Source organism: Dermacentor variabilis, chromosome 1 (genome assembly GCF_050947875.1).
Source record: "Dermacentor variabilis isolate Ectoservices chromosome 1, ASM5094787v1, whole genome shotgun sequence".
NCBI classification, from domain to species: domain Eukaryota; kingdom Metazoa; phylum Arthropoda; class Arachnida; order Ixodida; family Ixodidae; genus Dermacentor; species Dermacentor variabilis.
Window position 1 is genome coordinate 155597486 of NC_134568.1, and position 22394 is coordinate 155619879.

Below are 22394 nucleotides of genomic sequence, written 5' to 3' on the forward strand. Positions count from 1 at the left end.
GGAGTGGCGCCATTTATTGTCGACTATGGCATCTCTTACATGTGGCGTCAGCACCCCCGATTCACAAAGAGCTGCATGCCACTACGAATGGCATCGCTTTTCTCTGTTTACAATGGCCAAGATGGCAACGTGTGGCAATTGACCACCTTGCCAGCTTCTGCAGCGGAGGCTCAAGTGACCTTAACTGGCAACCTGAATTAACCCGAGAAGAGCCACAGAGCGACCCATGCAAGCTGAACACCTACACCCGCCAAGCAATACGCTTCGTATATAGAGCTTAATAAAGAGTCTACAAAAGACAACAATGGCATAGAGGGTGGTCACGTGGAGATAACGTCAAGTCCTCCGCTTTGGCGCGGGCGGTTCAAGTTGAGAAGCAGTAGCGGAACCTTCAATGACAATTCCTTAGGCAAAAAATTGATATATTGGCACACAAAAACGATGATAGACTTATAAATGATTGATCTGTTGATCTAACTCCACTTAGTACTTTACTTTAGTGTTCCTTCAAGCATCAGCCAGTCTAATATCACACAAAGAATCACTCAGACATAACTAATTATTTCTGTAATTACCTCTCACTGATAAAAACAGTGAAGATAACATTCTGTGTATTTAACAAAGAAACATGCTGCAAAAACAAGCATCATCAAGGAAAGACAAATGCAGTCAAAACCACTTATACCAATATTCAAGTGCCAAGAAAATTCCAATGTTATAACCAGTAATTGTTATAACCGAGTAGTACAAAAAAAGAAGACGGGACAAACATCCAAGGATTTTAATTAACAGAAAGAAGTACCGTCGAACCCACTTATAGTATTATGATTTGCAACAATATTCCGTGTAACAATGAGAAGCTCCTTCAGTGAACTTTTGTTTGCATTCTAAGATAAAATAATCATTTACTACAACGTTCCCATGCCACATTATTTGCTATATTTAATCTGGCTACTGGGTGTCTGCACTGAAGAGAAAAGGAACGTGAAATCCAGGAAAAAGGAAATGAGAAAAACAAACATGAGGTGCTGCATCCACCAGCGTGCCATAAAGTTTCGCCACACCCTCTCCATTCTACTTCTCTGATACGCAAGCCGACTGCACCGATATACAAGGGGCGGATGGGAGGCAAAGAGGAGCGTGAGGCTAGCAATCTGTAGGTTGATACAATGAAGACGTGTCGTGCGGGGTGAGTGACACAAATGCGGGTGTGGCAAAGGTATACCCCACGTATACCTTTGCTGCTGCATGCAGGCGAATGCAGCGGTTCACATTTTTTCCCCCAAGGATTTTGTCTTTTTTCCTTTCGGCGCACACACCCAGTAGGCAAAATTATTATGACCAATAACGCGGCATATGAGTGTTGTTGCAAGCGGTTTATTTAAACCTAGAACGTATACGAAAGGTCGTCTGCTCATTGTTACATCTGATATATTGTTAAGACAAGGATCATTAAGAGGTGTTAAAAATGTAATATACATATTTAATTTAGAAAAGTAATTATGCCATAAGAGCCTGTGACCACCACCAGTGGAGGTATGCAGGAAGCCATTTCAGTTGCCTTTTTTTTTCTAGGAAATTATCAGAGTATTACATGGCAAAGAATGCCCTATTGTGTATTCTCCTCATTATACTAGTTGATTTTCTCCCCTTATTCAAGTTATGGCGAACACAGATATCTGCCCAAAATTCTTGCTATTTAGATAACACTGCAATTAAAAATCAAATGGAGGTGTGACTTCTTCAAATCTTTAGCGAATGTCTTGTGTACTTTTATTTTTAAAAAAATAAATTATAGGGTTTTACGTGCCAAAACCACTTTCTGATTTTGAGGCACGCCGTAGTGGGGGACTCAGGAAATTTGGACCACCTGGGGTTCTTTAACGTGCACCTAAATCTAAGTACACGGGTGTTTTCGCATTTCGCCCCCATCGAAATGCGGCCGCCGTGTGTATTTTTTTCACCAAATAATTTATTTGTGTTGTGTTGATCTGTTCAAGCGTGCCCCAATTGCACATTTTGACCTTTTGGCCAGGCTAAAGAGGGCAACTTCACAGAGCAGTAAATATGTGTGAAATTCTGTGTGAAACTGGAAATTTTTTTTATGAAGATGCACTAGATGTTAAAAATGCCCCTTAGGGATTTATCTTCAGAGGAGACTGCCAACACAAAAAGGAACAAAATTATTTAAACAAAAGGTCACACTCTGAAGGTTGAGCCAAACATCCCCTCATTTGTTCTGAACGTGTCATTTGCCATGAGTTTTCTCTAGAACAAAGCGAAGCCAGTAGGTACTAATTGTAGCTATTAGAGAAACTGAATGAGAGAAATTGAATCCAGTATGAATGTGCTTGTTTGAAAAATAGTTCTTTGCACTTTTTAGCCACGAGAAAGTTATGGTAGATGCAGCATAGCATAACATGCAGAAAAAGTAACAGAATAAAGTAATATTTTCGGCTGTGAGAGGCCAGAATTGAGAGGCAAACCGAACCTGAAACTTTGTTTTGCAGAAAGACAACAAAAAATGACACTTTCAATCACGGGAAGCCTGGATTGACTGGTAAACGGATCACGATCACGATTGTTTGCGGATCACAATCAGACTGAGCTTTCAAGCACATATAGCCCGTCGGTAGATGACATTTTAATCACTCGCGAGGGTGTCCTGGAGCTGCTCCTAAATATAAATATGAAAAGATCTGTTGGTCCTGATAACATTCCCAATGCTTTCTTGAGGCGATGTGCCGAACAAATATCGGAATTTATTTCAGATTTTTTTCAGTTATCCTTAAAATTAGGAGGAATACCTGCAGACTGGTGCAAAGCGCGCATTGTGTCGGTACTCAAGAAAGGAGACCATCACAAAGTTTCAAACTACCGGCCTGTATCCATTACTAGCACGAGTGGCAAGCTATTGGAACATATTGTCGCTGGTTTCATGCAAGGGTTCTTGAAAGATCATAACGTACTATCCCCTTTTCAGCACGGTTTCAGAAAAGGACTCTCCATTGTGGCCCAGCTAGTAACAACTATACATGAACTTTCCCAAATACTTGATTTATCCAGACAAATAGATGTGCTCTTTCTGGACTTTAGCAAAGCATTTGATAGGACTCTCCATAGTAAGTCACTACATTAATTAGAAAAAATTGGACTTCCTCTTGGTATTATACAGTGGATTCGTGTGTACCTGAAAGATTGGGAAGTTTGTTGAAGTTAGAAATTGTAGTTCTAGTGCCCGTCAGGTCACCTCAGGAGTTCCACAAGGCAGTGTGTTAGGGCCTTTGTTATTTTTAATTTACGTCAATGATTTCATTGATGTTATTCCTCTAATGTGTCCATACGGTTATACACTGATGACAGTGTTATCTTCAAGGAAATTGTGTCCCATGATGATCATGATGTGTTGCAGAGATGCCGTGTAGCAATCTCTGACTGGTGCTCGAAGTGGGGAATGCAGCTCAATGCGGAAAAAAATACATACTTTTACGAGTGACAAGAAAAAAATCTCCCAGCAAATTTCATTATCAGCTTGAAAACAAAGCTGTCACCGAAGTCGAAAAATATAAATATCTTGGCATTACTCTTACCAATAAACTCACATGGTCAACACATCACTCGGATACCTGCTCAGCAGCATTAAAGAAACTGTGGTTCGTAAAGAGGAAGCTTAAACACGCGCCTCTAAGAACTAAAATATTAGCCTACAATGCAATAGTGAGATCTAAATTAGAATATGCTGCTGAAGTCTGAGACCATCATACTAAAAAGAACATTATGGAACTCGAGTGAGTCCAGAGAAAAGCTGTGAGATTTATATACGGAAAGTAAGCCAGGAAAGATTTCCCGTCCTCATTAATGTTACAAAACAGGATACAGACACTACAAATATGCAGAAAAATTAATCGCTTTGTACTACTGCACAATACTCTTTCTGAAAAAAATAATATGGCGTTACCCGCTTCTGTATGTCGGCCTACTGCGAGAAGAACATGACACAGTGACGAATATTTGCTTGCGCCAATTTTCGCTAGAATAAACACTTACAAGTACAGTTTTCCCCCCGAACAGTGAGCGAGTGGAATTCACTTCCCATTGCTGTATTTGAGTCAGACGATTTCATGGCTGCATTGGAAAAGCACTTTTGTGAACTTTAGTGATGTCGAATTGTGATCCCCGCTTCTTTTTATGCAACATTATTTACGCCTGTCGGTATTTTCTTTTTGCTTACTGTAATGCCCCTCCTGCTTGGGCCAAAGTATTGGCCTGCAGTATTACTAAATAAAATAAACCCGCACTGAAACTCAGATTGGTGGAATATGATTGAAGTACAATCAGTAAATACTTGGAGTACAATTGGCACAAGACCCTGGTTGATGCCAAGTGGCCGCCGGTGCCAAGAACCCACCGTCCAGCCTTTAGTAAGGAAATATAACTAGCCTGTCTATGCAAAAGGCAGAGTAAGCCAGGCCTCCTTGCACAATGTTTGAGAATGCAGATGCAGAATGCAAATTAATAATTAGTGTGGAAGAGGAGCCCAAAGACTAAGTTCACATTCCTGAGAAGAGTGGAGACTGCAGCAGTGTTGGAACGTTGGCTGTGTTAAGAGTTCGATGAGGGTGAATGCAGCACCAAGAGAGTGCTTGATCAGCCGTAAGTAGATTGTGGAGTTCAGATGACGAAGCACGTTCAGCAAGCAACTAAGGGAAGCATTTCCCAAGCACAGGCAAGGGCGCTTTACAACTCTAAAGCTGACAATAAAGCAGACAACTTAAAGAGATTGCTGCCGAGCAGTGTCATGTTGAAGAAGGGGAGGAGACCCAATGTATGCAGTAGAAGTAAGCCTTTATAAATAATCACTATTCAATAGTATTCATCATAAAGTAAAGTAGCACGTTCTGTAATAATTATCTTGATTTCTCCCACTTTGTTATGTTTGACAAACCAACACTTTTAGGAATACTATCATTTCCAAACTGCGCTGCCAGAGGCTCCTTTCAAGGGAGTTTGTAGAGCAAAATTTTTTCAAGAACAAGTTGCGCTACTTTTTAGGTTTCTAAGTTATTTTGAACACAATGAAAGTATCACATATTTGACATGGTAACACAAAAAACAAACTTTGTTTTCAAGTGGCGAGAGTTACAGAAACAGCACTAAAAATAAAGAAGTGGCTGCCCTCATTTACCATTAAAGGCCACATAAAAGGTATCTATTCAAAAATAAATACTATTATATCTCTCTTATACTTCAAATGATAGTTTTCCTAAGTTGGCACACTCAACTGTTCAGTATGATGACCAAAACTTTTTTTTCTGTTAGTGCCAGGGTGATGACATTTAAGATGTATTCTAGTGACAAGAAAAAAACACCCTGAAAAATTTCATTAGAATTGGTTGAATGGTTCAAAAGTTTACTTTTAATCCCCGCATTCCCCTAATGCAAAGGCCCAAACCAAGTTGATATTTACGCCAATATCAAAGAATATAGGGCGGAACTGCAACTTTTTGAGAGCCCAAATCAGGGAGCACATTCGCTGTTGAGTGAAATTCAGTGCAAAAGTTGAGGCAAAGTTGACATTGTCGTTTGCTGTGTAAATGCTCTGGGGCCCAACAAAACAAGTTAGAGCACTTTGGTGACCTCGTTCAGAGACGATGAAATAAGCTTTATTAAAAAACAAAAACTAGAGCTGGCGATCTTGTGCATGCTGCCCTGAGGTGGGCGGCTTCCTTAGTCCAGGATGCCATGGCCCTCGGCTGTCCACCTTGCTTGGCCCACCAGTCGTCTCTGGTCCTCCGGGTAAGTGCTGGTCAGCAGGTCCTCCCACTGCTCGTCATATGGCACTCCGTTTACTGGCACCTCCGTAACACCATTGCACTACGCAACCATATGATAGAGCGTACTGGGTTTTCCACAGAACTGACAGTTGTATTCTTATAGTGTGGGATGTATTTTGTGCAATAATGTGGCTTGTGGGAAGGACTTTGTTTGGAGTCTTCGTAAGTGCACGGCTTCTTCCCTACTAAGTGTGGGATGAAGTGGTGGGTATTTCCTTTTGTGTAAGCTGTAATGTTCTAGAATGTCTCGGTACTTCTTTTGGATGAGCGTCAAAGAATGATTGTCTCTCGGGGATGTACGGTTGGCATGACCTCGGGCTGCGACATCAGCCGCTATGTTCCCCGCAAAGGAGTCGTGTTCAGATGTTCACACGATATGAATGTCTGGTGGGTTGTGCAGCTTGAGTAAGCTGCACAACCCACCAGACATCCACCAGATTGAGCACCAATGTAGAGATAAGGCCTTTTTGAAAATTTCTGCATGCTGCTTGTGGGTCGTCAAAATTGTAATTTGTCCCTGACAGGTTGTTATGGTGAGCATAATTGCTGCCTCTACTGCAGAGTCAGTGTCGATCAGAATGAATGCTGCTGCACTAAGCTCCTTTCCTGTTCTGTCTGTGACTCTTACCGTGTGTATATTGCTCGGGTATCGAATGGCATCAACATACTTGTTGTGGCACCTTTCTCGTAGGCCTTCTTGAGTGCTCCGATTCTTGCCTCTCGTCTGCCCTTGTGGTACATCGGGGGCATGTTGCGAGGTATATTAGCAACTGTAATACACTCTCTGAGTTGGAGAGGTATGCGTTTGTGTTCATTGCATAGCTCGAGCCCTTATCTGTATCCAAGTCGGCGCAGGGTGGCTCTACCAGGTTTTGTTAGATTGAGTCACTCGATTTGGTTGACTCTGTGAGCTTCCGCTAACTCCTCCCAGGTGTTGTGAATGCCCAGTTGGAGCAGCTTCTCTGTTGAGGACATTGTTCAACTTCTTCTTTTCCACGTTCTTCAGTCCCAACTACAGAGTGCTGTAAATGATGCGGCTGGTGGCTAGGGCTTGTGTTAGTTTTAGAACATCTTCTTTCTTGAGCCCACGTCGTTTGCTTGCCACTCGTTTCACTAGGTGTACGACTTGAGTGATGGTGATTTGAAGCTTCTGTAGGATGGCCGAGCCCGCTCCAGCCATTAAATTCGACTTCAGGGTTGGGCGTTGAAGGTGGTGGTCGACCTCTCCTTCCGTGCAGTACAAGCAGTTCTGATTTTTCAGGGGCACAGGAGAGGCCGCACGCTTTGAGATATGTCTCTGTGCAATCAACACCTTCCTGTAGGACATCTTGTTGTTCCCCCATAGAGCCTCCTGTGACCCAAACTGTAATATAATCTGCGTAAATGGCATGACTGAGTCCAGCAATAGTGCATAGTCTCTCAGGTAGTTTCATTATTGCAATGTTGAAAAGCGATCAGAGAGGAAATTAAAATATTCCAGGATCCCTCTACCTGCAATACCGACAGGCTTCCGGAGCAGTTTCAACTTATAAACTGCAGTCAAGCACCCTTTTGAACTACAATTGTCAGAAAGAGAACTTGGTACAGTTGAACAGAGGTCTTATGTCTGATTAGTTTGCAAACCTGAAAGAATTTGTTGCGCGCACAGTTTCTTATTTCAGTACAACCAAATCTCTGCCCGTGTTGTCGCACGCCGCATTCACAGCTATCGCCGCCAAACCTACTGCGATAAGCATCTTCACCTATCCGTTTTACAGTGCGTGCTGCATAGTGTCATTGGTAGCGTACAGCGCGCTTTTGGTAGGCAATAATCAAAAGGCGCTGCTGTTCCCTGCTGCAAGCCGCACGATGTGGGCATCACATTTTGCTTTGGCGGCATCCGGCGTCGCCTACCAGCTCGATTTCGTTTCGGTTTGCCGTCGCCATCTTGAAACACTACGCGATAGGAAAACAACAAAACGCGTCTCTGGCTGCCGGAGCAACACCAGCTCGACCCGCGTCGGCGTCACATGCCGCAACAATCTACGTGACGCTTCGCATTACGTAAATGTCAATAGTTGAGTCTGTCGATTTTTTTAGTTATTTCGGACCGTGCGTTTTCCCGGTCAGTACGTTTTTTCTCGCGGCTTTTATTTTTATTTTTCAAAACGTATGAACAAGGTTCTACTGTATATTTTACTACTAGAGCGCACAAATGGAAAGAGTAATATATTTTGCCTCATAGGAGAATTTAGCACCGACTTCTAGTAGCTTTCATAGGTCACAGGATGGACAATAGCACAAAAAAAGGACCGAGTTAGCTGGTATTAATTCATGATTATGAGCAGTGCAAAAACTCAAGAGGAAAGAGGTGCATGAGAGAAATGCCGATCTTCAAGTACATATTATTGACAGAATAGCTTTATTTTTTGGTACCAACATATAAGATAACATACTTGCTATCAGCTATCACGGCAGCAACAAGTTAATAACGAGAACAAAAAGAACAGCGAAGAAGGAACTGCAACTTGCCAACTGCATCACTCTGCGAAAGTGAAACACGAAACAAACCTAAGTGTGCAATGTAACGGATACCCATTCACTATCAACAGAAGTCATTTAATTTATCAGATAGGCAAAGTGAAGAAATTAAAGAAAGAAAGAATGTTATTTGTTTTCGCTAACATGCACGCACTGACCATGCAGCTGGAAAAAGACAGAAGCATCGCACTTAAGGAACTGTACTGGTTCACCAGCCTTTAACGGTGCTCCCATGCTTCTATAGCACCACAATACGCATGTAAATCAGTTAGGAGCAGCATACCACACACACAAAAAAGAGGGTTCTTGTTGCATTGGCCAGTCTTCAGTTTGTTTATATGATGATAAAATGGCTTTTCTTGACAGGCACGAAACATGCACTAGATTATCACCTAACATTCGCTTTATATTAGCTTTCTCGATGTTATGAAATAGGTTTGTTTCTTTTTAAAGCGAAGCTTTCTTTTTGAACCCTCCTGGACTTTCCTGACTGTGGATACGGGGTGCTGCTGCTGTCTTGCCGAATAGCTCACAGTTAAAAAGAATTAAATTATGAGCCCGATGGTGGGATCAAACTTCTGTCTCCCAGTACAGCAGCCCGATGCTCTAACCATTAGGCCACAATCGCATGTATACTTCTAGTATTATGCCAATGCCAACTAGCTCTTTGAGATTATCGCCACGTGTTTCACATTGCATGGCACGGTGCGTGAGAGCACATGTGCGCACTCCAGTTTCTATTACGCCAAAGATGCAGGAATGAAATGGGCGAATTTATGACTATTGATTAAATACTTCACAAAAGCTTCACTTCACAAAGATTCTAAGATGTACGTTGGATCTGCATAATTTTTTTCCTTTTACTTTCCTTGTTATCATTTTGTAGGCTACCATCTGTCAGTGAACATGCAAAAGAGACAGTTTTTGCTGAATAAAATTCACTTGAAGTTTATTTTGTGTACTTCACTGTAGACGTATGTTTAGGTGTCATGCTGGCCCACTCATATTGTGTGCATTTTACATGTACTATGTTATAATAAAATAAATACATATATAAATATCAGGTCAACTTCACGGATTCCTCTGCGCCTGAACTGAATTACTGCTATAGCAGCAGGCTCTCAGAGTTAACACCTTCATTAATTAAATTCTGGGGTTTTACATACCAAAGCCATATATGGTTATGAGCCATGCTGTATGTAGTGAGGGACTCTGGATTAATTTTGAACTTCTGGGGTTCCTTAACGTTCGACACTACTATCTTCTCAAGAACAACTGCTTTGTGGTATGCACAATGTCGTCTTTATCTGTTACAGTATCAGCTGCCGTAGCCTCCGAAATACATACACAGACCACTCTCAGGGCCTGCGTAGTGCACAAAACCCTACAGAAATTGTCAAGCATGAAAGCTCAGTGGTTAATGCATCCGGCTCACAATTGCACGTTACTGAAGAGGCACGAGTTTAATCTCCAGTGGCAGAGGTGGGCAAAGTTGTTTTTCTTCACCATATGGCAAGGATGCAGATGAAAATAAGAAGGTGAACTGACGATGATGGCTTAAACAGACTGACAACCAATTTTCAGGGTAGCAATTTTATTATAGCATTGGAAAGCTTACCATACCAGTCAGAGCGTCTAATCCTGAAGTGGCAACGGGGAAAACGCCATGGAACATTTTTTATCCGAATTTTTCGATCTGATGTGAGCATGTAGTCGTTCACTGGAAGCAAGCTGGAAACGGTGATTGGTATGCGCGATAGTGGTTATACGCCAGCATTAGTGGGAGGCAGACGACAAATGCGGCCGTAACCATAAGAAAGTATTATTTCGCTCATCAAGGGAATGTTCCTGCTATTCATATTTACTGGAGTGTTAAAGTATTTATGCGATAATAACTATGTGTTTTCGTGGTTTCCTGTCCAACTGCTTTGTTATTTAATCAGTCAAAATGAAACCAATCGGATCGAAAACGAAACGACGCTTCTACACGTGATTCGCAGTTCAGCGTGTTGCTGTAGGCATGCGTGCGCTTTTCATTTCCGAAGCATAGAATAAAGCGAAAGCATCAAATAATATAGTAACTGCAATTTTAAGCAATAATTATGTTGTACTTAATAACAACCGACTTACGTACAGAAATGTCATAGACTACATCTCAAGTAGTAAGATTTCACTGCGAGGCCTCGCCACTTACTGGTTTTCGAGACTTTCTTTGCAAATTTAAAATTATAATTCCTACTTAAATTGCAAACAGCATGCTGGATTCTATTGCTATAAATCAAGGTCCATTTCATTTCCATCAACACCTCCCAACACTTTCTAGCTAGTTGTCAGTCCCTCTAATGCAAAGAACAGATGGACAAACAAACACAGACAACAAACCCCCGTTTCAAGTTTTTAGTTGTTGCTGCGGGTTGCTTTAAATAGTTAGGAGAAAGAAAGGTCTTTTTCCCCGCAATTAAACATGAAAATGGAGGCCTTCTTTGCATCAGCGCTTGCCAATACAGACACCCAGCCCACGGATTCATGGCACTTTGTCAAGAAAACCAGACAAGGCTTGCACACAACATAAGACAAAATAGTGCACAGCGACTAACATTAAGGATGTACCTCTCTGCTACGTAACAGCTGATTGTAAAGAACAACTAGAGAAATGGCTGAACAAGTACAGCAACAATATCATACGAAACAAGGCTTCCTTTGTTTCTGCATGCATCTACACCATTACAACAGCAGCAAGTAAACCAATCTTGTTCTCTGTACCACAACTTTTCCCAGGGCACCCCACCAGCCTTCTGCAAGTGTGCCATGTCTGCTCTGCTCCTGCTGTGCATGCAACTTGCCTGCAGCTTGGAAAATGGTGATCCTGCTACGGAATCGGTGTGTGGTGTAGAGGCCTGCACAGCGGTTTCAGGTGCAGCGGGCGAAGTGGCGCTGCGGCTGTCAATGTAGTCTGAGGGCACTGACAGCGAAGCTCTAGAGCCTAGGTACTTGTGCTTGGCGGCCACACGCTGCCTTCGTACAAGCACCACCAGTGCAGCCACTGCAAGGGCTGATACCAGCAGGCCAGCCAGGCACAATGACGCCACACAACCAGCACCACAGGACCCTGCAGCAGCAGGTGCCACCGAACCACCAGGCTCTGCACACATGCATTCCACTAACTTAGGAAGAGTGTAAACACCAAACATGATTCACAAAAGAAAAGGATAAGGGAACGGAGGTGGGGCAAGTATGTTCCTGTCTTCTCCTGGTTACCTGATCGTGCCCACGGTTGAGACCACTGGTGGCAACAGCTACCCATCAAATTCTTTTGCCGTCAGCTTTACTGGCATCTACAGCGAAACATTACAGCCAATGCTGGGAACACAAGAAGAAAGCGAAGCTTAGTGCAGTACACAAAGCTGCATGCTGCAAATGGTCTCATGCTGCACCTTTTTCTTTTTGCGTGCTTCCTTTTCCAAAGAGAGCACTGCTGTTGACCTTGTTCTCTAGCGAGAATTCGAATAGCAAAACTAGTAGCTAGCTTATAAGGTTATTGTTAACTTAGAGCCTATAGGGAAAACCAACAGTCTATTTGGCTGTTGACGACCAACTGTTGTTGTAAATGAAACTGCACATGGTCCTTCTGTATTAAAAAATAAGTAAACAAAACGGTAACAAACTTGTATCTATTATAAACCTCTGTATTTATGACATTATTGTCTCTGTACAGAATAAAACACGCCTCACCCCCTTCTAGAGAATGCGGAGGAAGACCTTCACATTATTTATAAACAGTGTAACAGGCGCATTACAGCTTAGAGAAACAAAAAGACGAAAAACATCGCTGTGAGGCAAACCAATCCGCCCCAGAGGCACATTTCGAAGGCCAAACATGGCCAAACGTGCGGCCAGGACTCACCTGGCCGCCGCCCAAGGTCAGTAATTGCAGGCTGGTGGCCAAATGAACGCTGTCTGTCTTCATGGGCACTTGGCGGCCATGGGTGGGCGACAAGCACACTGTCGCGGCTGTCAGGACGGGCGGGCAGTTTGGTGCATGTGCAACTCTCGGCCGAGGCGCACGAACAAATGCCCATGGCCTTCTCGATTCCTTTGCCGGACGGCCCTGCCACAGCCTCGCCGACGACGTGCTCTGCACAATCCTGTGGACATAGCGAGGGCTGCATAAGCTCCAGCTCGTCGCAGATGCTATCTGGACAACTCTCTGGGTCCCCAGTGCAGGTGCTGTAACGTGTAGAGAGGTGGCGCCCGTTAGAGCCATGGCGCCAGCGGCAGCGGCCGTCCACCGTGCCTGGACCGCAGGACGCCAAGCACTGAGTCTCACTTAGTTGCTGACCGCACAGGCGCCCCTCTGCATAGGAACAACAGCGCGGGTTAACAGGCGTTCGAAAGCACATATAAATTTGATTACTGTGGAAAAAAAGGGAAATAAAGGGGGAAAAAGTACTTTTCACAGGAACTTCGAAGACGTGCCTACAGCTTCAGAACGTTTCCCTGAGTACCGCCGACAGGCGATATATTGAGAAGTCCTAAATGGTTCAATAAACAACTGTGCGCCAACGACAGGTAATAAGATCGGTCAGAAATCGAGTTTTTTATTTTATTGCGAAGCAATACTACTTTAGGTCGCATTTCAGCCCGTTCCGTGGCGAGGCGGTGGTAGGCACCATTGACCTTTAGCGTGACCTCGCTGTGTGACGTCCCACCACGTGACCTAGAGTGACGTCACACCAGCTGTGTAAAAACGGGGCCCCATCTCACGCCGTCGCGAGGCGAGGCGGTAGCCACCAACGGCGGCCTAACTCCCGCTCCTCTCACCAGGGGCGCTACGGTCAGAGTGACGTCACACCAGCTGTATAAAACAGCTCCGCTCCTCTCGCCAAGGCAGTCATACAGCCAGATGTTACGATGGTGCCTACGAACAAGGCAGCTCGGCAGAATGCAAAGAGGAAGCATCAGCGAGCTACGGAGACGGAAGAAGAACGAGAAGAACGACTTTCTAAGCGGCGTGCCCAGTATGCAGCTCGGCGACAACGTGCCATCGCCAATCTTAGTTAAGAGAGTTGAGAAGACTGCGTCGCTTTGGTGGACAACTTGGGTTAGGGGGAAGTATTCCAGGTGATGCCACGGTAGAACATCTGTGTTATACACGGCTCCATACGACTTTGGCCGCTTGTACACCTCGGATGCTCTAACGGGCGGCAGCTGCCTCATGTCTCCACATAGAATGATATCGAAGCCCCCAAAGGGTTCCAACATCCTGTCCGGCCTTATTTCACGAAGCCGCCGGTCCACTTGTCGAAGCAGGTCCGAAGATAACATGCTGACCTCGTCGATAATGATACATCTCACTCCTCTGAAGAGGGATAATTGTCTGAACAGGGATAGTGTACACTCCTCTGTGTACACTATTGCTTCGCAATCACCAGGCTTAACCAAGCTAAGCCACGGCCGTTTTTATTTTTACGCTAAAACATTCTAGCGTCCATTCCATATGGCACGTCTTTCCACCAAGTGACAAGCTCACATACGCGCCTGAGCGCTACGCGTCATTTAAAAATAGCGCCTAGCACGTCCTCTTGTGGCTCCGCCTACTGGCTGTGAAAGCTGGTGTGGTACTTGGCAATTTTCTGCGTTGACGATTTTTAATTAAAGAGGCTTAAAAACTGCTCTTTGTGTAAGGATTTGGAGATAAGTTTAATTACTATTAGATTTTTAATGCTCAGTATACGCCCTAATGATGTCAATCATTGTTTTTAGTGTAATTTTGTTCCTTGCAATTTGCGCTACTTCTATGTAAAATAATTATCTGTCAGTTTCTCCACCCTGAGAAAATTTCCTGAAGAAATGGTGGCATGAATAAATAAAATAAATAACAACTCTTCGATATTTATGGCAGGAAGCATTTGTTTGCCTATACAGGGTGTTTCCGCGAATACTTTCAAAAATCTTTAAATGTTGCCTGTGGCAGATATCACAATTCTAGTTGATGAGCTAGTCTACTCGAAGTGGTGGACAGTACTTGCACAAGAAATTGAGATGCAAAATCGGCTAATTAATAAAAATTTACTAATTAAGTTTTAACGAATTACAATATGGCCCATATTACAATTTACAAGTTCTAGCCGTGGAGTTCACAAGGCGGATCCACCTGGAACGAATTTTTAAGAAGAGACCAGTTTCGAGATATAAGTTCCCGAACTTTGCGGAGAAATACATTGGCGTTCCAGTTAATTTGTTAACGAAACGTCGTTTCATGCACTGAAGCACACAAGTAACTGCAACGCCAATGAATTTCTCCGCAAAGTTCGGGAATTTATATCTCGAAGCTGGTGTCGTCCTGAAAATTCGTTCCAAGTGGATCCGCCTTGCGAAGTCCACTGCTATATGGGTCATAAGATAATTAGCTAAAAGTTAATGAGTGAATTCTTGTTAATTAGTCGATTTTGCATTTCAATTTTTGGTGCAAGTAGTGTCCGCCGCTTCGAGTAGACCGGCTCATACAGTAGAATTGCGCTATCTGCCACAGGCAACCTTTAAAATTTGAAAGTGTTCGCTGAAACACCCTGTACATGTTGCCATCGGTTTTGAATAGTTATCACCATTCCACTTGTGTGCCATTTTTGTTTTTCTGATAGCCCGCAACTGTTTTGTTTTCTTTTACGAGCGCTCTGTGAAAGGAGATACGCAGTTATAGGCAGAGAGTGACTCTATGGGCGGACCCAGAACACAAACGAGTCTTCGAACAAATTAAGAACGCCGTGCAATGAACCATGGAAAGCTTGTTGAGCGGCGACCATGGCATCGCCTCGATGCGGTGCTTTTGGTTATGCTATGATGATTGGTTAAAAATGTAATGTACGAGTTACGTTCGCACGATATTGCGAGTACTGAGCAATAAAGCTACCGCATTAGGTTTTAAAACCATTTTAAGTATTGTAGGGCCACGGACGAGGTGTTGCAACTACGGGAACGACGTGGCATCACTTTGGTGCGCCAACGACCGCCTCGTGGAAGCTGATAGGATAGGTATAGGAGCTTGTTGGTACGGCATATCTTATTTTGTTGTAGCGCAAGCTGAACAAGGACAACAGAAGGGCACACCTGACACACAGCGCTAACTTTCAACAAAATATTTATTTCCCGTTCTCGTCGCTATACATTCTCGAAACGTCATACAGCACGTGTAAAATTTCGGTAAAAACGAACAAAAAATAAACTGGGAACCACACGTAAGCAGCGCTCAGAATGGCTCTGACAGTCTAGACTGTTCAGAGCCTTTCTGGGGACGCAGGTGCGCAGCACCTATGAACCCCACACAGCGGAAATGCGAGTCCGAAAGCATCTACGGCTGGCAGACCAAATGGCGGAGTTCCACTGGAATCTTCAGCTGAGGCCTATACGTGACTGGGTGACCAAAGTGCGCGTGAATGCGACCTGCAACATACATATACCGGAAGGACTCTGCCTCTCTGAACCTGTACGTGACGTCTTGGGGCTCTGACCAAAGTTTGAGCTGCAACCCCCGAAGAAAAAGCCTGAACTTTTATCTATTGTGCGCCAGGTCTTTAGACGTGCTCCAAAGGACGAGGCCACGAGGATCAACTGCGAAGGTGTCGACTCCTTGAAAAGCTGTAAGCCTGCACGTCAGAAATCACCTGTGAAACATGTAGAATTATACTTGTTACAGCATGATCTGTGTGTGCTGCCATCTGATAAAGAAGGCGCCTTCGCAGTTTTTTCGCATGAAGAGTTCAATGAGAAAGCTATAAGCGCTATTTCGGCAGCTTTTAATCAGAGAAATGACATTTTTTGTAATAAGGTCAGAGCGAAAGCACAACAATTGTGCAAAAAGATGAATCTGCAAGGTGTGATTAGCAGCATAAAAGAAAGCAAGAAGGATTGTCTGGAAGTATTTTTCAGCGCTAAGACTCACAAAGAAGGCGCACCGTTCAGGGTGATAGTTTCTGAGAGGGACACATGGCAGAAATCTGTCGCCTTGTACAAGAAAAACTAAACTTGCTAGACATCAATGACCCTTTCCTGACAAAAAGTTCCAAGGAGGTTTTATATTTTGTAAGAGCTCATGAAAATCAAGGTTTAGAGGCCTTCTCCGCAGAGGTTAAAGACCTTTATTATTCTCCGCCATAATCAGAATTATTAACCTGTATTGACAGTTGCATCGATACATATGGTGCCGTTAGGTTTAGTACGGAAGCAGGTACATCCATTGAAATTTTTTTTTAGAATTGCTTAGGTTTTATTTGTCGTCTACGTTTATCGAAAACAAAGGTACCCTGTATCTGCAGAAACAGGGAGTGTGTATAGGTTCTTGCCTAGCACCAGTGCTAAGTAATCTGCTTTTAGCCAAACTGGACAGAGACCTGCCAGAGCGCCTTCATGAATCTAAGGTTGTAAAAGTTTTTAGATATGTTGATGACCTTTTAGTTCTTATTGACTGTACATCCGCTCGTTTTACTAATGAATGTGCTCCAGTTTTTACCTCTATTCTTGACTGTCTTAATCCACTAGAAGTGACCTTTGAAATGCCATGCGACGGAAGGATTAGATTCCTTGATGTCAAGTTTGTGCTCACCGATAACAAAACCTGCTGGTGTTACGAATCTAGGGCAAGTAAGCCACTTTTACCATTTCATTCCGCGCATACAAAGCTTGTGAAGAGGGGAATCGCGCAAATTTGTTTCAGCGAAGCACTGAATAAATTATGCCAGCACCTAATGCACGATAGCTTCGGACGGCAAGCCTCGCGTTTGAGCTGCGCTGGTTACCCGAGCCACGAGCTTGTGTCAGTCGCAAAAGGACTGCTCAAGAAGGCACAGGAAAGCAGTTCGGAGCAGGTGCATGGTACAAGCCCTGACATAAACAAAATAAAGGCTGCTGTCATCCCCTACATACACGGTTTCTCCCATAGATTAAAGAGGATTGTTGGAAGGAGTGACATCAACGTTGTATTTTCGGCGCCTAGTAAATTGGTCAGCCTGTGTAGAAACACAAGGCCAGAAAGAATCGCACGTACCGCATGCGAAAAGGAACATAAAAACAAATTCATTGATTGCATCACGGGTGTGGTACACCGCATTCCTCTCGGGTGTGGACGATCCTACATTGGTCAAACAGGCAGATGCATAAATGACAGGCTACGAGAACACAATAACAAAGTAAACAACTTGGCCGTTGACTGCTTTCTTGCCATCCATTGCCAGAGATGCCCAATGCAAGCCTAGATTTAAAGAAAGTGTCATCATGAGTAGATGACGCGTTTGATAATAGAAGCTTGACACATATCAACATTCGGCGACACATGTGTAAGTAAACGTTCCATTTCATTATCCTCAAACAAGCTCAATAATCTTTGTTCGCGCTGAACGTGTACAGGTCTGTGAATATGCGAGTCAAAAAACTACTTACGTGTGGTTCCCAGTTAATTTTTTCGTTCATTTTTACCGAAATTTTGCACGTGCTGTATAACGTTTCGAGGGTGTATATACAGCGACGAGAACGAGAAATAAATCTGTTGTTGAAAGTTAGCGCTGTGTGTGTCAGATGTGCCTTTCTGTTGTCCTTGTTCAACTTGCGCTACAACAAAATACGATGTCGTGGAAGCTGTTGTAACCTTAAAAGTGACGCCACGGTTTCGAAGGTTCGACCACGCGCAGCCCGATCGCTGAGGCTATGGAATGCCATAAACAGGCTGAACAGGCTTGGCAGCCATGGCACGCCGACTTCCGCTAATGCCCTGCCCCTTGACGACATGGGAGAGTGAAATGTGCCCCTCAAGGTCGCAAAAATTCGAGTGGAGGGTAACTCTTATTAAAGCGAAGCTTTCTTTGTCTCTTCCTTCGACTTTCCCACTGCTGCTGCTGCTGCTGCTGTCGTGCACACCGCGTGGGGGGTGGTTCAGAGCATGTATATAGATGACAGGCGCAAGTAGAGAGGAAAGACGACGGGAGAAACTCGTTTTCACTCCACCGCGTCGAATGTGCACAATGCCATCTGGAGCTCCCTGGCGATCGCCGCATTAACCGCTTGACAGCTGTAATTATCCATGACTCCCCTCAGAGGCATTGTAGAAACTGCACCGCTTCCCTTTCTACTAATGTGCGAAGCCAGAGGGGACGCAGATAGAACTGTTGAGAGGAGAAGAGGAGAATAAGCACAGGGAGGAGAAGAGGCATTTCCATATAAGAGAGGGGGAAGAGGTGAAAAGGCAAGGAAACCCCACTACTATACGACAGCGGTTGTGGGGAAACAGAGTAAGCTTAAGTTTAAGGTACGGTACCGTACGTATTTCTGAAAATAAATGCCATGCAAATATGTCAAGCGGGCAACTTACGCAGGGCGCACAGAAGTAGAGCGGCATTAATTAAAGCGCACCGCACGGTCCAGGAGACACTACCGAAGCGGTCGACCGTCAAATCAACACTTCTGTGCCTGCCGCGTGAGCTTTGCGGCTATGGCATTGCTAGAGGCCGTGGATTTGATCCCAATCGCGGCAGCCGCATTTCGACAGGGGCGAAATAGGAAACGCACGTGCACTTAGATTTTGGGACACATTAAAGAACATCACGGTGTCAAAATTAATCCACAGTGGTTTTGGCACGTAGGGCCACGTAACCGGTTCAAGTTTAATACTTCTGCCACAATGCGATGTGCGATCTGAGGCAAAGATTATGCTCAACCCTCTCAGAGGTTATGAAATATGGCGCACAACAACGCCTCAAGCAAACACCTCTCCCTGTGTGTTCTGTGCACTACGCAGACAAACAGCAGTGGTGCACGCAAGGTAACGTTTAACATCAACTCACCACTCTCGTGTTAGCCTAAACATTGAAGAAATTAAGTTTTAGCCGTCAAAATCACCGCTAATTATTGTCAATCAAAGCATCCAGCACGGGAAGCTTCGCTTACATCGATTCCTGCAGTGCGTGGGATCTGCATAACTTTTTTGCTTGTATTTTAAATTTTCTTTTAGCGATAACTTGGATTTAAGTGTAGCTCAATTTTCATAATTCATTTTGCTCTGTGTTCTATGGCCTGCTGTGAAAACTTCTGTGTATCGTGTCATTAGTTATCGTAATTATGGGGCAATGTTATAAAAAAAGTATTTGAAACACTCGGTGTCACACCAGGGGTACTATTCTAAACATTGTTGAATTCGTCATCTTGTCAGCTTTGATTGACCCACAGGGCTGCTATGGGCTGTCTGATTGGCTCAAAATGCCGCTATTACAGAATTTTACAATATGACAGAATTTGAATATGCCCAAAATAGCCTACCAGCAGTGCTTATGGTACGGTGTTGAGCAGGACGGACAACAACATAATTGCAAATGCAGACTTCTGAGTCTCTGCCGGAAGTAACAACGAGAAGGCAAGGGAATGTGAAACGAACAGTTCCAGAAGCTATGGGACGAAAAAAGTGCTGGATATTACATGTACTGCAAAGGCGTCCTGGACTGACTTTTCCGGAACAAAAAACATATTTTTGAGGGCTTCAGGAATATTGTCTCAGTAATTGATGAACCTTCGAAAAACAACTTTCTGTGAGTCGTTCCCGGATATTGCTGCCTCGGGCTCGGTAAGAGGGCCTACGACTTCGTCCGATCCTTCCTTAGCCAGAGAACTGCCAAGCTCAAGATCGAAGGATACCTTTCGCAAGAGATCGCCCTCGGTTCACGCGGCACGCCTCAGGGCTCAGTCATCTCGCCAACATTATTTAACATCGCAATGATCGGGTTTTCTAAGGAGCTCGCGAAGATTCAAGGAATCAACCATACCATCTACGCAGATGACATCACCATCTGGTGCGTCGGCGGGAGCGACGGCCAAGTTGAAGCCGCCATGCAGAGCGCCATCGATGCGACCGAGCGCTTCCTCCGCCCCACTGGGCTCAGATGTTCTCCATCAAAATCTGAGCTACTTCTCTACAAGGAAAGACCCAGAGGTGGCGGCCATCGTGATTGGAAACCGGCGTCCGAAAGCGAAATACGGCTTTTCACTGGTGACGGGTCTCCGGTGCCTAGAGTGGACTCGCTCCGAATATTGGGGATGTATATCGAGTCTAACGGTTCCAATGGAGCCGCACTCAGAAAGATCACCGCCAAGACGGAGAGTGCTCTCGGCCTCATTCGGAGGATCGCCAACAGGCACCGGGGAATCAAGGAAGACGATCTCATCCGCATTATACATGCTTTTGTTCTCTGCCACCTTTCATACTCGGCGGCCATGCATAATTGGCATGTGGCTGAGAGGAACAAGCTCAATTCACTCATCAGAAAGGTTTTTAAGCTTGCCCTCGGCTTGCCTGCAAGCACCCACACCGAAAACCTGTTGAAGCTCGGAGTCCACAACACGCTCGAAGAGATTATCGAGGCACAAGAGCACTCACAGCTGCTCAGGCTATCCGGCACTCCGACGGGCCGCAAGATACTCGACGAGATGGGCCTCAATCCTGTCGACCGGTGCCCTGACGCCGTGCGGATTCCCAGCGACATCAGGTCTCAACTGCACATCGCGCCCCTTCCCCGCAATACGCACCCCGTAAACAACGTCGGCAGACGTTGGGCCAGGGGTACAGCTCTACTCGAGCATGTCCGCAATAACCACATTGAGGCAAGCTTCGTGGATGCCGTGGCATATGTCCAACAAGAGGCATTCGCCGTCTCCATCGTAGATTCCAATTCAAGGCTCACTTGCTGCGCTACGGTACGCACTTCGAGGCCCATGGTAGCCGAACAGGTTGCAATCGCGCTAGCTGTGCTCGATGGTCGCAGAGAGGCAATATATAGTGATTCCAAGGCAGTCATTAAGGCCTACCAAACCGGTATGGTCTCCCCCCAGGCCCTCCGCATTCTCCAAAGCACCAAAAGTATCTTTCCGCATTCTCTCATTTGGTTTCCCGCTCACTTGGGGTCGATTGAGGGTTCTCCCTCTAATTCTAACGAGGGCGCACACGAGGCCGCGCGAGGACTCACTGACCGCGCCTCAGCAGTCCCCCAGCCCCGCGGGGAACCCTTGCTTACGTTTAATGAAATCACCACGCACTACTATCAGTCAAGACGGGTATTCTCCCTCCCGCACTCCGCCTTATGCAGGGCGCGGGCGGTTACCCTTCGACTTCTACAAGCCCGTGCGTACCCTAACCTCGCGGTTCTTCATGTCATATACCCTGAAAGATATCTCATTGCGGACTGCCCTGCCTGTGGACTAGGGGCAACATTGGACCATGTGTTGTGGGAGTATGAAGCCATCGGCTCCTCTTTCGGCGAGGATAGGTGGACTGCGCTCTTGGGCAGCCCCGATCTCAACGACCAAACCCTGGCCGTCCAGAGTGCCCGCGATCGGGCCGTCAAGCTCGGCTTGGCGGTCCCCACGTGGGACTAACCGGGTGGCGCGGGGTCTCCCCTGCGTCTTCTCTGGACCTAAGTTACTTCACTCACTCACTCAGTCATTTTTTTAAAGGGATGATCCCAACCACAATTCTTTTCGTTTACAAGAAAGCCCAGTGTATCTAAAATAAGTAGAAACATTTCTTCTGCTGCGTACCTAGAATTATTTTCAATAATGTTCCTTAACCAAAGCAACAAATCTTCATGATTAATATCCTAATATCTTAAACACATTTCAATATGTCTGTGTAATATTCAGAATGTTATTAGAGAGGTGGCATTCAAAACAGCCTGGAATATTTCAGATCGTTTGTTTGAAAGCAGCGTAGTTAGAGGCAATTAACCGTAGTTCAACACGGTGGTCGACTGCTCATCCTCTCCTAATCAACCTCTTCAGTAGCAGCTTGCGCACCGACGTAAAGCGACACTACATGCGGTGCAGTCGACTGCTACTAATTCGACCTTGACAGGACCGACGAATTGACCAAATTATGAGGCGGTTCGAATTAAAGAAGAAGAAAAAACTGCCAATCGCAGTGCTGTTTCATTTAGCAGTACGTATTTTCCTGACTCCGACACACCTCCGAATCTAACACGCACTCAGTTTTGATGGGTTAAAAGTAGAAAA

The 22394-nt window shown here is 44.8% G+C and overlaps 1 protein-coding gene across 1 annotated transcript in view; it reads right to left on the reverse strand.

Moving 5' to 3' along the window:
• The window catches only part of LOC142587196 (proto-oncogene tyrosine-protein kinase receptor Ret-like), a 352467-nt gene that overhangs the window by 38402 nt on the left and 291671 nt on the right, over window positions 1-22394 (reverse strand). Inside the window, exons 10-12 of the mRNA XM_075698074.1 lie at window positions 12259-12708; window positions 11228-11496; window positions 7428-7433 (exon numbers count right to left, since the gene is read on the reverse strand). Of these exons, the coding sequence (XP_075554189.1) occupies window positions 7428-7433; window positions 11228-11496; window positions 12259-12708 (725 nt within the window). The remainder of the gene's footprint in view (window positions 1-7427; window positions 7434-11227; window positions 11497-12258; window positions 12709-22394) is intronic.